We start from the raw sequence: 20,099 nt of genomic DNA, 5'->3' as shown, positions 1-20,099 counted from the left end.
TAAAAGTGTTTCCTGCTTTTAGAAGGTATGCGAGAGTTAAAAATTCTGCATACGCCGAATATTCAACTCTACTGCTTAGTTCTCAGTGTGCTAACACTTGGATTTTACTAACAATAGTGGTTTAAGCAAAGCAAGAACTTGGAACTGCTTTTTGGCCTCCTATTTTTCTGTATTTAAAAATAGTTTGGACATGGTACTTAGAGGTGTCGTCAGCTAAGTTGACGGTTGTTTACTTTCAGTTTGCAAGCGTTTTCGCGTCACTACTATCCACATTAAAACATCCGACTCTCGCAGAAGAAAGACCACAAGCTTTTAATACTTTCAAACCTTGTAACACCTTAATTCTTAGCCACACAGAAATTAAAACCACATAAAAGTCGCGAATGATAATTGATAGGTAGTTTTTTACGACACGATCATGAGACGGATGATGTCAAGATGGATAGTAGCGAACACCGCTTTGCGCAGAGACCCAAATTCGTCGTTGGCGCTTGCTAACCGAAAGTACACAACCGTCAACTTAACTGATGACACCTCTATCACCTCAATTCTCATCACATTGAAGACGACTACAATCTTCTTCAGCATTTTATAAGCACAAACCTAAGGATGCGATCCAGATTTCAATAAAACCTCTGAGGCACAAAATGATTTGATAGAGGACTTAATGTCAAATGGTCATGCAATATATTAAAGGGACCCCATGTTTATAAAATTTTGATAGCACACATCGGATGTCACAATACGAGCTTTCTCATCAAATTAGATGGAAACATTGAGAAAATAAAAACAGGGTTTTTTCTGTGGCAAAAACATTGCAGTCGGTGATGCAGTTGGCACAAAACTAATCCTTGAACTAAACCTCATTCTTAAAATTCATGAGCCTCTTTTCATCAAATTGTGTAAGAAACATTAGAAACTACGTAACAACAAGAATGCGTCCTTGAAGTTTTGTGAATATGATCGCTGAAAAAACACTGAGTGCTAATCTTAAAGGCAAATATTGCATCTCCATTTGTTAACTTCTGGAATCAACGTGACATTTTGGTTCATGGTAGTCAGGGAGCTTTAATATTCAGTGCCATTCAGTTAAAATTACATTCTGCATGTCTTAGAATCGTGCATTTTAAAACATGAAGAAGAGTAGGAATGGAAAATGTTATTTTGCTTCGCTTTCACGACTCTTAAATGATCAAAAATAATTTCAAGCATTTAATTCTAATGTACTTTTTACAGGGATGAGTACAATCATACCACCACACAATTTAAAAGGACCCAATCCATTGGATAAATATTTAAAAGACAATTAGAGAGCTCCTGCAATGAAAACTCCTGCAATAAGAATGACGAACTTTACAAAAAATAGTTTTATGAACAAAATTTGTATTATTTACAAAAACAACAAGATAAAAAAGAGAGTTTACAAAGTTAAAACAAAAGCTTGATCTCATAGAATTTACTGGTACATATAAATTTGTTCGTGTAAATTTCTGCAAAGTGTTGTTTAAATCTTTCCTGCATTTGTGGTACAGTATTACATAAAAACTTTGCAGGATAGGTTGACTATCCCGAGTTTGTTGCTGTCATTAGTAGTCAGAGGAACGATTCAAGCGCTAGTTTTACCAGTTAAGTTTCTGTTTCTGACTATAAGAAATCTGATGTAGCAAGCTTGGAGTAAGTCCAATGGTATAGCCTGTTTGAAATATCTTGTCCTTTTTCACTGTACGCACAGAATAGGGAGTTGCTTCTTCTGCGCTGGCGGCAAAAAAGGACAATTTATCTGAGACGGGCTCAACATACTATTTTGCATACTCGGAAATTAACCTCATATATTGTAGGCAAATTGTAAAATCAAGTGTTTTGTCTAGGTAGAGAGTTAACTGATCTTTCTCCACATAATATACTGAATTTTTTGCTGCTCTTATTGCGAAAGAAACTCTGAAGATGCAAAAGTATAACAAATCAGTTTTTGCTCGTCTGTAGAGAACCAAAATCTTCTGAACTTCAAACACACTTTCACACCTCCATTTGACATAATAGTTGACTTAAATATTTGCCTACAACGTATGCATACCCATATGGTAAAAGAAGTGCTGGTGCAAATGATACTGACTGGTACAGGTTTGAGATAAATTAGGCATCAAATGCCAATTTAGTTGTAAATATTTATCTCCATAATTTTAAATGTTATGTTTTAAATTTAGGTAATGAACATAATTAAGTTAGAGAGTTGGACAGCTTCTTTCTCATAACATTACTTGAAAGAGCTTCGGCCTCTGGAAACAATGAGAATTAAAAAATTGGAATTAAGTGGGTGCACTTTTTTCCAGATTTCTGTTTACTTTACAATGGTAAATCCTGTCTGATAATAGCTAAACGAGGTGAAGATTTGTTCTAATAATACCAGAATGAAGGTCATTTTTTTGGCTGAATGTCTTATAAGGCCAAAATAAATTCAGTCTAAATAATAGAATTATAAGTAGTTCTACTGCTGTACCTATTAAGTAATGTTCATACGTTTAATACCGGTCTATTTTCTACCAGATATCACAGCAATTTTTTTCCAGTTAAGGGGTGAATATTTTGGTGAATCTTAATACTTTTTATCTCATGTTCAAATTTAAAGTACCAAATACAAAACTTTAAAGAAGTTGAGGCTAATGTCAATGAAATCCTTATCATCAGATAATCTATAGAGGAAGAAGCTGTCTTACCAAAAATATAATTTTTGGAATGCTGTTGTTTTCCCCCTTTCAGCCGAGTGATTTTTTTTTCTTTCATATTTTTGTGAATCACAGCAGAGTATATTCCTCCCTATTTTTAAAAAAAATAGAAAGACTTTACAAACTATTGTCATGAATAAATCAGAGCTACACAGTAAAAAACAATTAATTTTTAACAAAGGCTTCTGTTGAAAACATGGACTCTTTCTCTTTCACAAAATGTAGGTTTGTACAGTTCAATTGTAAATACTATTTGAATACTTTCAGGTAATTTAATAATTTTTTTCCCCCATTAAACTTTCAACTCTTGGATGATCAAATTTGAGATTATAGATATTTGTACAGTTTGTTCCGTGCTTTCAAATTCTTTATGGAGAATTCACACACTTGATTATGACTTATAAACTTAGATGTTGCAATTATTTTATGTTAATAAAAATTTTAATGAACAGATTTGTAATATTCCCTCATTCAAATTTCTTCAACACTTTTTACATGTATCTTACTTTCCTGAGAGAGGCGCTACAGTAGACTATTTCAGTCTCTGTTTCACAATCTAAAATACTAGACTGAGCATTGGTGGAGAAGCAGCGATACTAAAGAAAATTAAGAAAAAAAAAAATTATTGCCATTATTCTGCAAAATAAGGCATTGTAAATAACGCAATTTTACAGCATAATGATAGGAAATTTTTATTTCTTCTTAATACTCGGCTTTATTTACAATTGTAACTCTAGTCTCAGTTCAAAAACGAGCCCCCTCCCAATAATTAAATTATTCAGGAGTCGATAGAAACTGCATAAGAGCCAGAAAAGGAGTGTTTCTACGCAAAATAATGAACATTGTAAAAAACCAGAGTTGGGTCGTTTTTTAACTGAGAGATTCAATTTGCTTTCCGTTCTATAAATAATAGAAGGATTCAATTTCTCATGGGATTTTCAAAAGAGAATTTAATTATCACTGATCAACAGATTCAGGTAAAACTGCCTGTTACATTAAGTCTATGGAAAAGTGAAAAAGCAAAAAACAATTATCTATTTGCATATTGTGATACTAATTAGATGTTTGAAGAGAAGGTTAAGGCCCCATTGCCTTCAAAATCTAGTTAGGTTACTTAATACTAAAACAATGACTAAAAAATTTGGTAAAAACTGTAAGACAATTAAAAATGATAAAACGTAAGACAAACAGTAAGCGTATGTAGATATTAGGACGGTCAAAACTGTGATGATGTTTCAATCATAATTTTCAGTGATTATGAAGGATGAGAAACTGCTTGAATCCTCAGCGGCATTCCACAGTCATTGACTAGAAATAATTACCTACTTTGTGATGCTCATAGAAACTAACAAATGTTTCGAGTACATGTTAGTTAATTTTTTTTTTTTTTGAGAGGGGGGGGGGGGGGATGAAAAGTAGCATCCACACCTAAAAATAATTTACCGGCGAGAAATTTAATTTATTAGAAACATTCCATGTTGTGGAATGTTTCTTTAAAAATATATACATTCAAGCTTCTGTTCTCAACGTCTTTATGCTGCACAAATATTAATACAAAGGAGGCATTAAATAATCAGAACTTACAAATCCCATTATTTTTTCTCAGATCAAAATAAATTCTACAAAAAAATCTAGGAAGCTTTCAGATCTGATTGGAAACACTGTATTCACAGAAATAATGAGAAAATATATACAAAGTTATGAGCTAAAAACACTTAATTGAAGTGAGTCTTGTCTGTCCTTCTGTGGTTGAGGTAATAAGAAGATTAAAAAATCAGTGATTGACAATGCGTTTTCATAAAATTGGAAACAGTATAATCCGCAACCGACACTTTTTCATGTACACCAAATGAGGCTAGCGGTTGGTCCATAAGGGACATCAAACAATGCGGCTAAATATAGCCTTATCAGTCCTGTCCTGTCAGAAACTTCAAACCTGTATGTTTCGAAGAAGACAAAGCTCTGAGGGCAATCATGTTTCTCTTCTTTTTTGCAGCATGTTACAAGATCAACGTATAAGTTGCTTCATTTGAATATATGCATAGAATGATGAAGAGAACAACAACGGTGTAAAATATTTACATGCCATCTGCACAAACGTGCTGAATTTCCAATTCAGCCGAATCATTCTTCTTTCACTGAAGTCTCTTAAAGAGAAATGTGATCTCATGATCGCAAGATGTCACTCATAATCAAATTATTTCTCATGAATGATGAAATAATTTCGTTTGACTACATCGGCTCCCATTTTACCCAGAGGATAAATGTACAGAAGAGGCTTTGGAACATGATTTTAAGACAAATGACTTTTCTCTACATAAACAACTATGTAGTGTTGACATAGCACCATGTAAAATAATATAAAAATATATTCTTCCTTACTTGAATTAAATACTACGACTGACGGCTTAAGGTATCGTCCGAACCAGGCAGTTGTTTCAAGAGAGATCTTTTATTATTTTGGTGACGATTGTAGACACCATCTACATCGTCCATCATTCGGATTATTTGAGACTGATCCGAGGAATCCATAGGTGCTACAGAGATATCCCTCACTGCTCTGAATTTACCACAGTTATTGAGATGCTCGTTTTCTAGACGGAAAAAGTTCCATACAAACCTCCTGAAAACACAATTGGAAACTCTGAATAGAGAATATATATTACAGTCAAGTCATACAGTCTTCAGATTACAAAATTGAATGATATTCTTCCTGAGATCAAGTAGGATATCTATTGCAGGTTACTGAGTATGAGAAATAACTGATCTGTTAATATTAATAGTTACATATATTTACACAAGTCACTTTTACAGCGCCCGAGGGCTACGCGACACCTCATCACTTTCCTTGTCTATCAACCCAGGGGTCTATATAAATAGTTTTGAGGAAAAAAATCCTACAAAGGAGGTTACAAAAATTTGCAAAGAACGTTGAACACCAATGCAAGAGGGTTTGTAAATATCTTCCTACGCTCAGAATGTATCATACTGAAACCTTCATAGAGGTTATTGAAGAGCATTGGGAGGTACTTGGTCTCCACAACTTTCCCTGCCAGTAATTCATAAAGCTACTGTTGGAAGCATTACAAAATCGTTTCACCCTGTCAATGATTTGTGTTTATCGTGGCCCCTGTAAAAAGTTTTTATTTTTTATTTTCTCTGGCACAAATACTGATAAAAGTTTGGGAACTTTACGCAACATTGCACCGTCCTGGGAATAATCAATGCAAAATTTGTCAAGCAAATACAGTCATATATCAAAGGGATATTCTAAATTAAATTGAAACTTCAATTTTTTTTCCGTCCTACACGTCACAAAAAATAAACTCAACTTCGGCACATTTCTGAGGCTCGGACATTTTGATGAAACCTTTCCAAAGTGGGCAGAGGCTTGATTCAAATTTCCTTTTTAAAAACTTGACTTAGATCTGGGCAATAAAGATATTTCTTACTATCAAAACTTGAATGAAAATTCTCAAATCGCACACACACGTGTTGTACATTACCTAACAGCTGAACTTACAGAAATTGAGCAGCTCAGTTTATGAACTCGTGCTGATCAAAGAGCCCACAGTCCAAACGCCATTTTCGACCACCCTAATTTTTTACACTTTTTTCCCTGTTGCTATTATAAAAATTTGGGGGAAATCTGCTTAGTTCACCTAGTGCTTTCAGATAACATGATAAAAAAAGACCCATAGAAAAAAAAAATTGATAAAAATTGACCCATTTCTCAGAATACCAGTGTTATAAGTGCAGCAGCTTGTTCAAAACCTGCGACATAATTCAAGGTCTGTGATTAAGCACTTACCTGAAGACTTCGAAAGGTGCCAGAATCGCTACCATGAGATCACCATGAATGTAACCCATCTCTGTGAGAGAAAACGACATGGCCCAACCGAATCTCAGAATCAAATCCTCAATGATCGCAAAATAATAATAGTTCTGCAATGGACAAGAGTAAATTAGAGAGAGTGAGTTAATACTTCGAACTATTCATTATTGACTAGTGTTCTTTTATCAAAATTCATTATAATATAATAGAGACCGATCCATCAAATCAAGCGCAGAAGTTACAGAATACAAAAAGACCTAATTAGTTTAAATCCACAACAAAATAAATGACATAAAATGGGGTAAAGGCTGTACAATGAAATACAATACCTAGAATGTTCAGAGTAAGAGCACACTCATTTCACAATTGATAACAGTAGCGTCTCATTTTTATTCCTGCTTCTATCTTTATTAATATCAGTTAAGAAAAGTGGCATGATTTTCTCCATACCAAAAAAGAGATTGGTATTTTTTTTTTACACTTTGCAGCCTTTATCACATTTAAGATTATTATTTTAGAGTTCAAAATCGAACTGCTGAGTGTTGCAAATATTAATAGTATCTATTTCGCTCGATCCTTTGCCTATCTCAGAAAAAAATTTCAACAATCAGGAAAGGTGTTAGGATACAAGAATCCTCAGCTGACAGAGGAAGTCCGATTCAAATAAATTTAATTTTTCCTTTCCGAAGAAAATATAATAACCCTGACTTATCAGGGCTGTGCGAATGTGGTTTTTTTTATGTCGAATCGAATTGAATCGATTCGAATATTTTGAAAAAGTTTCAAATTCGAATCGAACCGAATCGAATATTTTTAGTTTTTACCTATTTTTGACCAAAACCAACCTCTGTGTTGGTCGAAGTAAAAATTGAATAAATAATTTTTTTCTTTCTAACTTTCAAATTTTGATTAAAGAAATTAATATTATGGATAAAAAGATAAGAATTAATCAATTCATTTAATTATCAAATGGTTTTGCGAACATTTTGATTTGCTGGGGAAAGAAAAGAAGGGAGAGAAAATTGTTTCCTTGCAGGACGACCAATTGATTGAACTGTCGTGGAACTGTAAAACTGCTTCTTACTGTCCGAAAATTCGTTTTATTCTGTTTTACTCCACATCAATGCTGATCTTGTAAAGACAGTCTAGCAACATTGTAAAGACCGAGGTGCCGCAAGGGGCAGAGAAGGTTAGGTTATGGAGGTTAGTACATTCGCCCATTTGTACGCCATGTTGATGACGTATTAGGTGAAACTCAAGTGGCGCGAATTTTGAATTGATCCGTCTTAAGCGAGTGCCGTGCGCTGCATGAACCAATGAAACGTTGGCCTTTGTTTACCTAACCTCAAAACAAGTAGTTTGAACTGCACGCGTGTCGAGTTCTTACTAGTACGTCATCAATATGGCCGGATGAACGAATATTCGGTCTTTTTTGTTGGGTATTCGAAGTTTAGTCAATGTTGTCGAATAATTCACTTATTCGGGGTTTCTAGGTTCGAGTTCGAATCGAATATCAGAAAAATTATTTGAACTCAAATATTCGAGTTTTTCGAATATTCGCACAGCCCTACTTATATTCTGTTGTACAAACAGGTCAAACAGTAGCTTCACTGCACCTATATCTTGAGCCTTCTTTGTTCATAGTTTCAAAAGCTTCAACAAGATTATAGTGGTAAAAATATTTTGAAAATACATTACAGAAGATACAAGAGAAAAAAAAGGACAAAAACGCACCGGAGTTGAGTAGACTATTTCCTCTCTTAAGAATTTATTTTCACCAGCCTTTGAATCGAACAAGCCCCAATCCATTTTTATATCCCATAAGTAACAGTAAAGAGAACTGATGACAGAGGACAGTATCCATAGATAAAAGTATGGACTATCAGTGAGTGAAGTGCCATGGGTACCTGAAAATAATTGAAAATTAGTATTAAAGGTTGGCAGATTTAAGTAAATGACAAAGGAAAAACTTTGAGAAAATGAAGCAAGTTTTTTATATTTTATCACTGACACAAGTTGTTGCCACAAGTTGTTAATAAAAACCAATCTCAGAGTAGCATCGAAAAATCTCGATTTTTGGTTTTGATACGATGCTAGTGCAAAAATTTGGGCAAACATATCATTTGTTCTTTCGTTTTATCAAATTCTGGCTGGTATAAATAAGGACTATCAAACTTGCGGAACATCCGACACAATTTCAAACTGAAAAATATCCAGCCGATAGATTTCAGGACGTCACACGATACATTGACTGATAAGTTTACCTGAACCATGGTTCTTAGCGTTTTAGAAAATTCAGCAATTTTGGGTTATGTACTGTTACACTGCACAGTTCTAACAGTTTATGGCATGTTTTATCCGGTTGCTCACTGTTCATAGCATAATTATATAAATGAATTAACAGTAAACATTACATGGAAGACTCTCTGATATTTTGATTAGTAGGAGAGGAATGAACTTGTAACTAAGATTAAGGACCCGAGGGGAAGAGAAAAAGTTATCAAGGTCAATTGGTCAAAGCAGAGGTAGTTCTCCGTTGGGTTGATTCACATCAGCAATACTGAAGTGTGTAAAAATTCTGCACTGCTAAGAACTTGAAAGTTGCCTACCCTCTCTTACCCCTGTTGGCCATGTATGTTTTGCACTCCTGATCATCTATTCTTTTACTTCTCTTTTTTTTCGGAGGAGGGAGGGGGAGGAGTTGCCATGACATGAGAGCAAATACAGCAACACTAGATGGCTGGCTTGTGCGACCAAAAGAATTAAATTCTGTAAATTCCATCAAAATTTTATAAATGACCAAGAAATCCACTTACTGGCATAATTGATGTTCATAAAAGAAAAAATGACAACTCCAAAAGTTGTGGCATATTTCGCAGCATTTGCAAGGTGAGGAAATTTTTCCTTGGTGTCACGGTAACGTCTTAAACACTGGGCAAATCTAAACCAGGCAGGTAAACAGGCCACAATTGGGCGGAGTAACCACACACTGTTGACACATTTTTCTGGGTCAACTGGTGAGTCTGGAAAATTTACAATAACATTTTAAAAAAACGCATCATGGAAAAAAATTTTGATTAAGCAAATACATGTAATACTGTGACATAATTTGTTCCTTATGAAAAACAACTTAATCGGCCCAAAACATTCACAGAGAAACAACTTAAAACGGAACTAAGGCCGCAAATAATAATAAGAAATTGTGAAGAATAATAATAAGAATTGTGAGTCTCACAATAACAACGGTGAGGCTTATAGTGTCCTCTCTTTTAATTTTTCTTGTTTTGCCGGTTGAAAATGCGGGTGTGATCCCTGCGAAACGTCCCGGGTTTCTTAGTTTATTTTATGTGTTTCTTATTATTATTTGCGGCCTTCGTTCCATTTTTAGTTGTTTCTTTGTTCCTTATATGGAGATAGTGTGACATGAATAAGTAAGTTGCTGGTGGCTTTTTACACTGTGAATATTGATGAACTGAGAGAAATCTTAACGAAATATTAGTCTCTCCTAAACATTGTTGCTTTTTCTTGAAATCTTAGTAAGCTGTTTGCAGGATTCATAGCATACAGGGCAACGTTACTGAATGGGTCCCAATACAAATTTAAAGTCCATATAGATCTTTAAATATGAGACGAATCTGTTTGTCTTTCATATTTACCATGTTTATGATGCATTGGAAGGATGTACGTACGCAAACAATTTCCATAAATTTTAAGTAAAAATAATTGAAACCAAACCAGAGACTAATCATTCTTTAAAGTATTAATTACTTCTTATCGCATCAAGTATATGACTTGGTCAAGTTTTAGTTGTATTGAAGGAACTTCAAAAATTTTTTATTTGAAGTACCGGTACAACTATGAAAAAAGGGAGAGTATAAAGGTGAGACTTACGATTAGGAACAAGCCAGTTGTCATTAGTAAGATAAAAACAAATAAAATACTGAAAATCTAATAAAGCAGGAACTAAACTTGTCAGCTGATCGGCTAACCAAAAGTCAGCAAAGCCAACGTAGAAGAATGGAGCAAAAATGATCCGTCCCTGAAACAATAACAACAGTACGTTGATGTTTCGTAACATCATGAGGATGCACTCATAGAAACTAAAGTCTTGTCTCCACAGGCAGTCTTCAAGAGATTTGTCGCAAAACCAAATCATGTGAGAGAAACTTCGGCAATCTTTCTTTGTTCCCGCTTCCACAAGACAGGATTCTCACATTCTTGCAACAATGTTACCACCGTCATTAAAATTGATTGTATTTCCTACTGTGTGCTGTACACCATGAACAATAAAGTTGTAAATGAGTTTTCTTCATCTAATGTTATTTAAGAATGCAAACAAAAACAAACTATTAACAAAAAATTAAATCTCCCTCTTTCTTCCTTTCTTAGTTGCTGTTGGAAAGTAATTGTCAATATTTGTCGTCACTTCATTGGTGCAACATTTCACAGTGACAAAACTCAGGTAAACGTCCAGTGGAGACGAGGCCTAATATCCATTGGACTAAATTCTGTATAATTCAATTTTGAAGGTATATTGAGTTGCTAAGTAATAGACCGGTACCAAGATTAGTAGTCAGTGCTAAAGATTATAGGCATCATTGACAAAATTTAAAAGTCTTGAGACTAGGATTTGAAAATTATGAGGAGCTGAAGAATTTTGCTCACAATTTAACCACAGAAAGCAACTGACCCAAACAATTCCCAAAAATTTACCAACAAATATTTCTTCAGTGATAAGTCAAATGGTCAAATGTGCGGTAGCTGGTAGTAGAGTGAAATAGTGGCGGAGTAGTTACCATCACTCGAAGGACCCAAAATCGAGCTTCATGTCGAAATGTCTTCGTTGGATTGAAAAGGAAGACTGCCATAATAGTCATAAGCACTAAAGGATTAATGTAAGGCGGAATACTAAGAGCCTCACTGTACAGGAATCCCAGAACACTCAAGGTCCAAACAACACCAAAAATGGCTGCCATTTCCATGATGTGTTGCTCAGAGAGGTGATTTCGTGGATCGAGTTCAAAAATTAGAACATGGTTTACACCTGAGGACCTCCATCCATAAACGTTGAAGCCCATCAAGAAAATGAACTCTACTATTAAAAACGGTCCTCTGTACAGACGGCCAACAACTCTCCAATCATCTTTGCTTTGATGAAAAAAACCTGCAAAGCATGAAAATAAAGTGAAAATCAGAAAAATGACAGACAGTGCAAAAAGCCCAGTTCTTTTTTGTTCCCGTATCTCAGAGATCAAGAATTTTCAAAGAAGAAAAATATTTCTGAGATTTTTCAATCACTAGAGGCCCTAAATTTATCCGAGACAGTCTCTAACTGGGATATTAGATTAGTTTTATTATGATAAGCAAACAATTTTTCATCAACTCGCAGGACTTAGAAATGATTCTGAAGAAAGAGGCGTGATGATGACCAATTAATTGGTATCAGTGCTTATAGCTCTGCAGCTGAGTGTCTTTGTAAGGAATTTTCAAATGGGACTATTGATAAGGCTCTAGTTCCCTCTTCAATGGAACACCCCCACACCTCTTTGAAATCAGAGCCCAGAGCCATATCCATGCTCGTCTGTAAGAGTCTTCTTTCAATCTTATTTCTTTAATTGCATTTTCCACAGAAACAATTTCCATCAGCGTGTAAGTATAATCCAACATTAGAATGATAGATCGACAGTGTAAGTCGGCAATCACGTAACTCGGTTTGCAACGTCGCAGACTTCCTGTCATACTTTATTTTTTAAACGAAAAACTGCTCAGCGGCAATTCTTTAAAACTGCCGTGATTTTTCTTCTCCATGTGAAGAAAATTCTGCAAAAACTTCAAGGGATGATGTCACTTTGTTCTCCTTTAAGAAAATAACATAGAGGCGGAGATTTTCAAACACCGCAAACGAGTTATGTGATTGCAGACTTTCACCGTCGAGATGTTATGTCGATTGGCGAAAGGCTTAACCTACGGCAAAACGGAGTTTATTTCTTAGGTACAATTTCGTCTGTTAATTGTAGAACAAATGAGATACTATACAGCTGTGAAGACACTTGGATCTATTTGAGAAAATTTTCTGTCCATACAATTGAACCTGAAGAAACTTAGAATTACCAGACATACTTCGAGAAGATGTCTTACCAGAGAGAATGACAGCGACAATCAAAACTATGAAGGAACCAGAGAAGAGCCCCACTTTAAATGATGTCCATGGACTTTGTTGTTCACCTAGTGGAGGTACTCGGAGTCTTTTCATTGCCCTCTGTCGGTCACCACCTTCGAGTCCTTGCGTCACAGCTCCCTCTGTTTCTGCTATCAGTCTATCAATGTCTTTGTTCACATAGAAATGTGCAGTTTCTACATTTTCACACCTCCAATGAGCTCCATAGTCTGTGTTTAAAAGCTGTAAAAATGAAACAAATTTACCTTATATTTCGTATAATGAAATCAAGCGATTGACAGCAAAACCAGAAATGTTGGTAAGATTCACAAACAGCAAAAACAAAAATGAAAATCATAGAAGATCATTTGCATTCACTATTGTTGCAATATTTCACTTACAGTCAAAGAGCCGTTTTCAGTAATCACAACTCACTAACAAAAACCACTTGTGCCTCCCTTTGATTTTGATAAAATTTTGGGGAAATGTTCAGTCTTCGGGAGGCTGGAGTTTAAGGAACAACTTTCCACTGCTGGGCCTCCGCAGAAGCACAACGGATATTAGAAAACAGTGAATTTTAAGGGAGCAAATGGTTGAGTAACACTCAAGTACTGACACTGAGTGCTGTGGATTGCAAGGCTACACACTTCAACTGACAGTCAAAGTTCCGAGAGAGTTTAACTGTTCAGGCCTGATGAAATTTTTGCGTTCTTTCTAAATCTGCAATTGTTTTTGTTGTACCACCAACCTTCTTGGAGACATCAGCAAGAGGTCTTGCAAATTTTTGTAGAGAAGAGACCTTAAAATCATGAAAAAAGACAAGAATGATCAATTTAAAAGTATTTTTGACAATTCCCACTCTTCGAAGTCGAAAGCACCCAAAAAATTACAAAAGGGTACCTTTCAATCTTACACAAACTGATTGTGGTGGACGGACTGGTCGTAAGACAAAGTTTGAATTTTTCAGCCAATGTTCATTGTAAATCAGCATTAAAAGCCTTTCAATCTTGCAGCAATTTAAGATTTTCATTTTTCATTTTTTTCTATATGCAAAAGTGAGAGAGCTTTCCTGCCTGATCACCAGAGCTAAAAATATTACGTTAAAAAAAATTAGGAAGGAAACAAAGAAAAAAAACACCCTGGCCTCCCTTTAAACATTTCTTGCAACTTTGGGTGCACAGGGTTAAAGCTCTCGAAGGACAAAGAACAATTTTAATTTAAATCATCCGAAACACATAACTTGTATTGAAGATTACCTTATCATGTTTCTTCAGTATTTTTCTGAAACCAGTGAAATTCAAATTTTGATAATTCTGCAGTAGAATAAGACTTAGGTAGAATTCACTGAATGCAAGTTTCAACTCTTGTATTTTGCGAGCTGGAGAATCTTTCTTTTGCAAAAGTTTTGATTTGAGCCGTGAGCGTTTGTCATCATTGAAGTTAAATTCTTCTTCTTGAGCTTCACTGAGTTCACTTTTTAAGGTGGCATACTTTCGGGTCGCTTCAGCTAATTTTTCTGCAGGACATAAAAGACAAGTTGAGGTTAGCTAAGATTTGACATCTACATTTTTCTGATGGTATGCACAGTGCTTTCTCATGATAACGGAATTCAAATGCACTTTTACCATTTCCAAAACTTGTATTCCATGCATGTCAAGTATTTTTGAGATATTGCACGGTACTTAAAAAACCTAAGTTCGTTTCGGTGTGAGTTAGCAGTTGATCGCAGCAAAGATAGACTGACAGGCAAGAACAATAGGAAAAATAAGGTTTATACTTAGAACATAGAGTACACAGAGTCGTAATGTAAGTGTTAGAGCTGGCGCCACTTTTAAGCATTTTCCATGTCCCGAATTCCAAGACTCCTGTGTGACGCCGGGTCACTTTTTCGATACACAATCGATTGTTTGCGATACACGGGTACCAGGCCATCCGATGACAACAACAACAAAGGAGATAGGAATTACCACGTATTCCACACCGTCATTTTGGATCGAAAATGTATCGAAAAAGCGACCCGAAATCGGCGCACACCGGGCTCGGAATTCGTCGAGCAGAACATGGCGCCAGCTCTCCCATTTACATTACGACTCTATGTACTCTATGACTTAGAACCAGATTTTGGACTGATTTGCCTTCTTCACAAGGCATATAAACCACTTGAATTGACCTAAGGATTGGTGGGTTGATAGTCCTAGTTTGCCCCTGGACTCAAACTCAAATGATGTAAAATAATTTTTCTTTCTTTCTTTTCTTATCAGTGATAGCACCACAGGACTTTGCCACAGTTTCTGGAAATATTAGGGCAGATAGCATACCTGAATAAAAAGTGTTGATTTTTGCCAATTCTTGATCACAAAAGGTAAAAAACTGCTCATCAAACTTAGCAAAGTGTCTCGTTATCACAGTTTCTTCAACTTGTTCTGCAGATGGAGCTTGTTCCACAGCTTTGTACAGCATGGCTTTGAGTTCCTGAAAATACACAAATTGTTGAAGATACTAACAAAATTCGTACAAAAAGCTTCTTGAAAAATGGGATTAGACTTTCCCTTCGAAGTAGAATGCTGTGCTTTAATTGAGAGTACGATCAGCTGTAAACTACATTCATATAAGGTTGAGAGGACTGAACGATTAGCAACCATTTCACTAAATGAAATATCTGATGAGAACGAACAATTAAACATCATACCAAAGACCAATCCGAGCAGGTCAGTCATTGCACCCTTAGAGGGAATCTATTCCCCAGCCAAACCCTTCCTTCACCACAGCCAGAGTGATGTAGAATTGGCTGCTCCGGTAAAAAATACATCGCAATTAAATCTCCCACCGCAACACACAGCAGGGTCTTAAAACTCGTCCACAGGAATGACAGGCCTGTGTAGGTTGGTCTTGTTCGTGCTCAATTTGTGCTCCAAGTATCTGCACAAGGCTTGCTTTAAGTGGCTCCCACCAGGTACTTTGTTAATATTTTGGTATGTGTTGTTATCAATCAAATAAATTCAAAATTGAAATTAATAGAAAAATTCCGGAGGCTTAAGTCTGTCAAATTGGCAGTGGTTACTCCTAGCAAACTCTCCGTTGGTTCTATCCAACGACAGCGCCACCAAGCACAAATAAAGAGTTCAATCAACTGCACAGACCTGCCAGTTTATCTGCAGGAGGATTAAACTGACGGTTGACCAACTCAATTCCAAATTTAAGAGTTCCCCTCAGCAATTGAGACAGAAATTACACAAGAAATGGTTTTGGAGCTTTCTTCGTCTCTCATCCAATCCTCACAGCTCCTTGAGATCTGGGGCGCCTGAGAGCGTAGCATTTAAACGCATGATTCACGTTATAATTTAAAGCCACTAAAATGTCACTGACAAGCTCTTTTCATTGAAAGAAAATGAACGGTGGATGAATTATTTCTGGTGGAAAGCTGATGCTGGCCTACCTCATATTGAATATATTGTTTTCTCCACTCTGGGGTGATGTGAGCTGCTAAATGCTCGGTGAACTTCATTTTTAAATCAAAGTTGGATCATAAGAGGACAGAGGAAAAACTTAGTGGCTGGACGATGACACAGGAGATTCGATCGACAGGCGACTTCATACGTACAGAAACCTTTTCCGAGGAATGGATTCGCCAGTACTAAGTCATGAAAAATTCACCTGAAACAACGACACAGATTTAGATTCAGACTATTTGTTAAAGACTTAGATGGACTCAGCTAGATCTTTTAAAAATTGCTGGAATCGATTTCCTAACCTTAGAAACTAACTATCAATGTTTGTTGTTGTTGATATTGAATTCGATTGGCTCCTGTCGGCGGTGTCCCAGTTGCCCGCGTAATATGAAAAACTCGCCAAGTCAAGCCAGGCGATCTAAGTTTTTAAGTCGCACCGATGATGAGCCGCTTGCTCTGCTTGCACGATACAAATCAGGGCCGGATTAAGGGGGTGGCCACATGACGGCATATCTATAGGGGGCGGCAAATTTTGAATTTTTTTTAAATGTGGGTATAGAAAATTCGAATTTAGAAAAAAACAATCACAAACGAGAAAAGGCGACAAACAAAATCTCTGATTTTCTGAGAGTACAGTAATTTTTACTTTCGTCGTCTTTCAGTGATACAAGAGACAGCATCTTTAATTAGTAGAGGTAAGAGAGGAACTAGACACGCAATTTGGTCTGGAACGGCGCGACTTAGAGAGAAACCATAACGAGGACTTGAGATGAAAAGGAGAAGCCCTCGGCGCGGCGATCGGCGTGTAAAACATAGTAGCCCCTACATGACTGCACAAATACTTCACGCATTGCGTCAATCACAGTGCGTTCAGCAGCGGCCGGCGTGAAACTCCGCGCCTACAAGACTGTCGGAATACTTCACGCATTGCACCAAACACGGTGCGGTCTGCGCGGCGCGGCGGCGGAAGTTAAAATCATTAATACACATTTATGTTTGTTCTTTCATATTTTCGTTCATTTCTTATGAATGGAAGGCCTTGTCCACACAGAGATAGGTTTACGAGACTTAACTTTCGCGCAAAGTTCCTTGAACTTTTGCTAGTAGTGTTGACAGGGCTTTCCCGAAAAATGTGTTCAACACAAGTAAACGCGTGTTATCGACCCCTCCCCCGCTGGCACGTTCCTTTTATTGTTTTTTATTGATGTTTCAAAACGAATGAGAAGGGGGCGGGAAAATACAGGCGGCCCACGGGCGGCAAGTTGGCAAATCCGGCCCTGATACAAATGAGAGAATTTCATCACAAACTGTCTAAAAAAATCTTGTCACTTGACCTGTAGCTGTGCGGAAACGCTCCCTGAATTCGAAATTTAAAAAAATCTCCCAACTGCGCTGCGGCGGCGCGGTGAGGCAAGCAACTTACTTCAAGTTCGATTTTAGAAAATACTGCACTGTACTGCCGTGTGAAGGAAGAACGCCGTATGAGGTTATGCGTTTTCCCGTCAGCTGATGTTAAAACTTCTTTTTTGGCTGACTTATCATTGGTATCGCACGCACGCACACACTCACACCCCGAAATACACACCATATAATGTCTTCTTTTTTTAGCACACCTACAGGTAGCCGAAGACTGAGAATGCTAGGGCAACAGATGTTGCACGACTGTCACGAATATTTAAGTACGTTGCAGTGCTCAGATGGTTACTCGACTGAAAAAATTATCAGCTGATAAAATTAGTCGCCACATTTGGCAACTTTGGATAAGATACTTTTCAAGCGCGACACAGAGTATAAATAGAGAGGTCATTCCTGCAAACAAGTATTATGTTCATGCAGAATTATACCATTCATCAGAAAAAAGTCACCGTAAGTATTAAAAAATGAGTTTTGTAAAAAAAAAAAAAAAAAAAAAAATTCATGATTCAATTTAGATTAAAAAATCCTGGAAAAACAGTGAAATAGAGTCAACAATAATCTGCAGAAAATTCACTTTCTAAAGTGGCTGCTAAACGCCTTAGATTGCTCAATTTTTGCAAATATTTTCGAACGAGATCATTTTTGCATCACATCTAAATATCGAAGAGTTATGTGCTGAACCAATTTGAGAAGATTTAATCAAAACCTTTGCATCAGAACATTACTGACCAAACAGTTTTCACTTTTCTCGGCAAAAAATTTCTACCGCGAGTGACACGTGCGCAACTTCAATAATTTTACTTTTTTACTGTTAGGATGCATGACCACAATTCGTGAAGCTGAAAAGGACCTCTGCGTATTTCTATACTCGTTCGCGGACGCCATTTCCCGAGAAGCTTTTAGTGTTAGCATCGGATTAAAACCGCAGCAATGTCGAACAAAGTTGTCAAAAAGCTCATGCGCGAAATCGGTGGTGGCGATTGTCAGGGTACTACGACATCGATGCCAATTTCAGACTGCGACATCTTGGAGCGCGAGACTGATAAGAAGAATGAAGAACCCCATCCGCCGGCAGAGACCGAGGATGATATGAGCTATCCACCATCAGATTTTCAGCTCTGCTCCTACGCCTGCGAAAAACTTTTACGGGTCAGAAGGACGGTCTCCCTGGCTGATATTCCAACCATGTCAAACCACTGGGATGCCGCTAACAAACGTCGCAGGTAAAAATCCTTCCAATTTAATTTTCTTCATTCATAGTGGACTAAAAGATGGACTAAAAGATGGTATTATTACCTGAGTAACTACATTTTATTGCCGAATTTGGCTGGCTAAGCTGTACAGAATTTAGTTATTGATTAAAAAATCGAGCTAAAATACATTCTTATCGAGCAATGATACATTCTTTCTCATCTGTATGTAGTTTGAAATAAAATATTACTTGTTTATTTTGCCTTATAGCTCGATTTTTTAATCAATTACAATCTTTTTACCTGAGTGATTCGTATCAGTGCTCCGGAGCCAAAAAGTACCAGACTCACATTTTTGGAAAAATCGAGTTAGTGGCGTTTTGAAAATCTGCTCCGTGCGTGTGGAAAAGGTAGCCGTATCTTCTATCTTACGCCGGTTTTAAGATACGGATTAGGTATCAAATATTACGATTTGCATTGGAGTCAATTGAGCCGACGCGCAGTGTTTCCCCTGGCATCTCGAGAATACTAAAATGGTTTTAAGTACCTTTGGGCTATGGGGTTCTGATATCATGGAATGAATATCAGTAATTTTGGTTAGTTTGAAAAATAATGATAATTGTATCCATGTATGAGATATTGGCTACAATGAATCGATCAAATGCAAGCCATATTTTTTCATTTTAGTTCACCCTCCTTAATACGCTCCTTACTTTGATGTAGACACCGCTCATTTATACCTTTTATATGCGTTCATTAAAAGGTCCATCAGGTGTTCGGAAATGTCATCGAAAGAATAGGTAAATGAATGAAGCACACAACTGAATATTTGCTGAGTTTGATCACATTCTTGACTCGGCATTACAGTATGGTGACATCAGATTCTGTGGTAGAATTAGTTGTAGTACTTGTTATAGTAGGTGATATTCAACGTACGTAGGGTAAATCCTGGCAAGGATCTGAATACTTGCACCCAACAGCATCACGGTATCCGAAGTCAAGTCGACTTAGAAAGTATAGGTAAATCTACCATGCCATTCTTTTGGCGCTTTTAAGATGCAGAAATCAAGAGGGGCAGGGGAGGATCTGTAATATTTCAGAAAGGTTCAATAAATAAAAGAAAAGACTGGTGTATTGGATGCATGCAGCTACGACGCAACTGCTTGCAAAATTTTGTCACCTCGTCGAAAGATACGCGTTTTTAGGACGAAATGCTTTGAATTCTTGAAAAGTTAGGTAAATTAATATTCTTTGTAAAATGAAATGACAAACGCTGGAGAATAAACTGTCGTATACACCAGCGGATTAAATTACATCTTTTTAAGGAGG

The 20,099-nt window shown here is 36.6% G+C and overlaps 3 protein-coding genes across 3 annotated transcripts in view; 2 read left to right on the top strand and 1 right to left on the bottom strand.

Moving 5' to 3' along the window:
- Window positions 1–3,176, top strand: part of magu (SPARC related modular calcium binding-like protein magu) — a 58,230-nt gene extending 55,054 nt beyond the window's left edge. The window contains exon 13 of the mRNA XM_019045484.2: window positions 1,237–3,176. Within this exon, the coding sequence (XP_018901029.1) occupies window positions 1,237–1,310 (74 nt within the window). The 3' untranslated portion in view covers window positions 1,311–3,176. The remainder of the gene's footprint in view (window positions 1–1,236) is intronic.
- On the bottom strand, window positions 1,364–16,632 carry LOC109033059 (solute carrier family 53 member 1). Its single transcript, XM_019045483.2, has 10 exons — window positions 16,152–16,632; window positions 15,034–15,187; window positions 13,972–14,231; window positions 12,697–12,958; window positions 11,355–11,722; window positions 10,450–10,597; window positions 9,375–9,581; window positions 8,293–8,465; window positions 6,535–6,668; window positions 1,364–5,346 (listed from the first exon to the last, which is right to left on the bottom strand). The coding sequence occupies exons 1-10, from the start codon at window positions 16,218–16,220 to the stop codon at window positions 5,118–5,120; spliced, it is 2,004 nt and encodes a 667-aa protein (XP_018901028.2). The 5' UTR covers window positions 16,221–16,632; the 3' UTR covers window positions 1,364–5,117.
- A 38-nt stretch (window positions 16,633–16,670) lies between these two features.
- Window positions 16,671–20,099, top strand: part of LOC109033011 (uncharacterized) — a 63,436-nt gene continuing 60,007 nt past the window's right edge. The window contains exon 1 of the mRNA XM_019045405.2: window positions 16,671–18,803. Within this exon, the coding sequence (XP_018900950.2) occupies window positions 18,511–18,803 (293 nt within the window). The 5' untranslated portion in view covers window positions 16,671–18,510. The remainder of the gene's footprint in view (window positions 18,804–20,099) is intronic.

Source organism: Bemisia tabaci, chromosome 3 (assembly GCF_918797505.1).
Source record: "Bemisia tabaci chromosome 3, PGI_BMITA_v3".
Classification (NCBI taxonomy): Eukaryota; Metazoa; Arthropoda; class Insecta; order Hemiptera; family Aleyrodidae; genus Bemisia; species Bemisia tabaci.
Note: the sequence above shows the minus strand (reverse complement) of the source record. Positions and strands in the feature narration are given on the sequence as shown.

Bases quoted from the DNA above. Each gene is read 5' to 3' on its own strand.
- LOC109033059 (XM_019045483.2), bottom strand. From the start codon at position 16,220: ATGAAGTTCACCGAGCATTTAGCAGCTCACATCACCCCAGAGTGGAGA. The intron at 15,188-16,151 runs GTAGGCCAGCAT...GTGTATTTTCAG, and splicing joins AACAATATATTCAATATGAG to GAACTCAAAGCCATGCTGTA. The intron at 14,232-15,033 runs GTATGCTATCTG...TATGTCCTGCAG, and splicing joins AATCAACACTTTTTATTCAG to AAAAATTAGCTGAAGCGACC.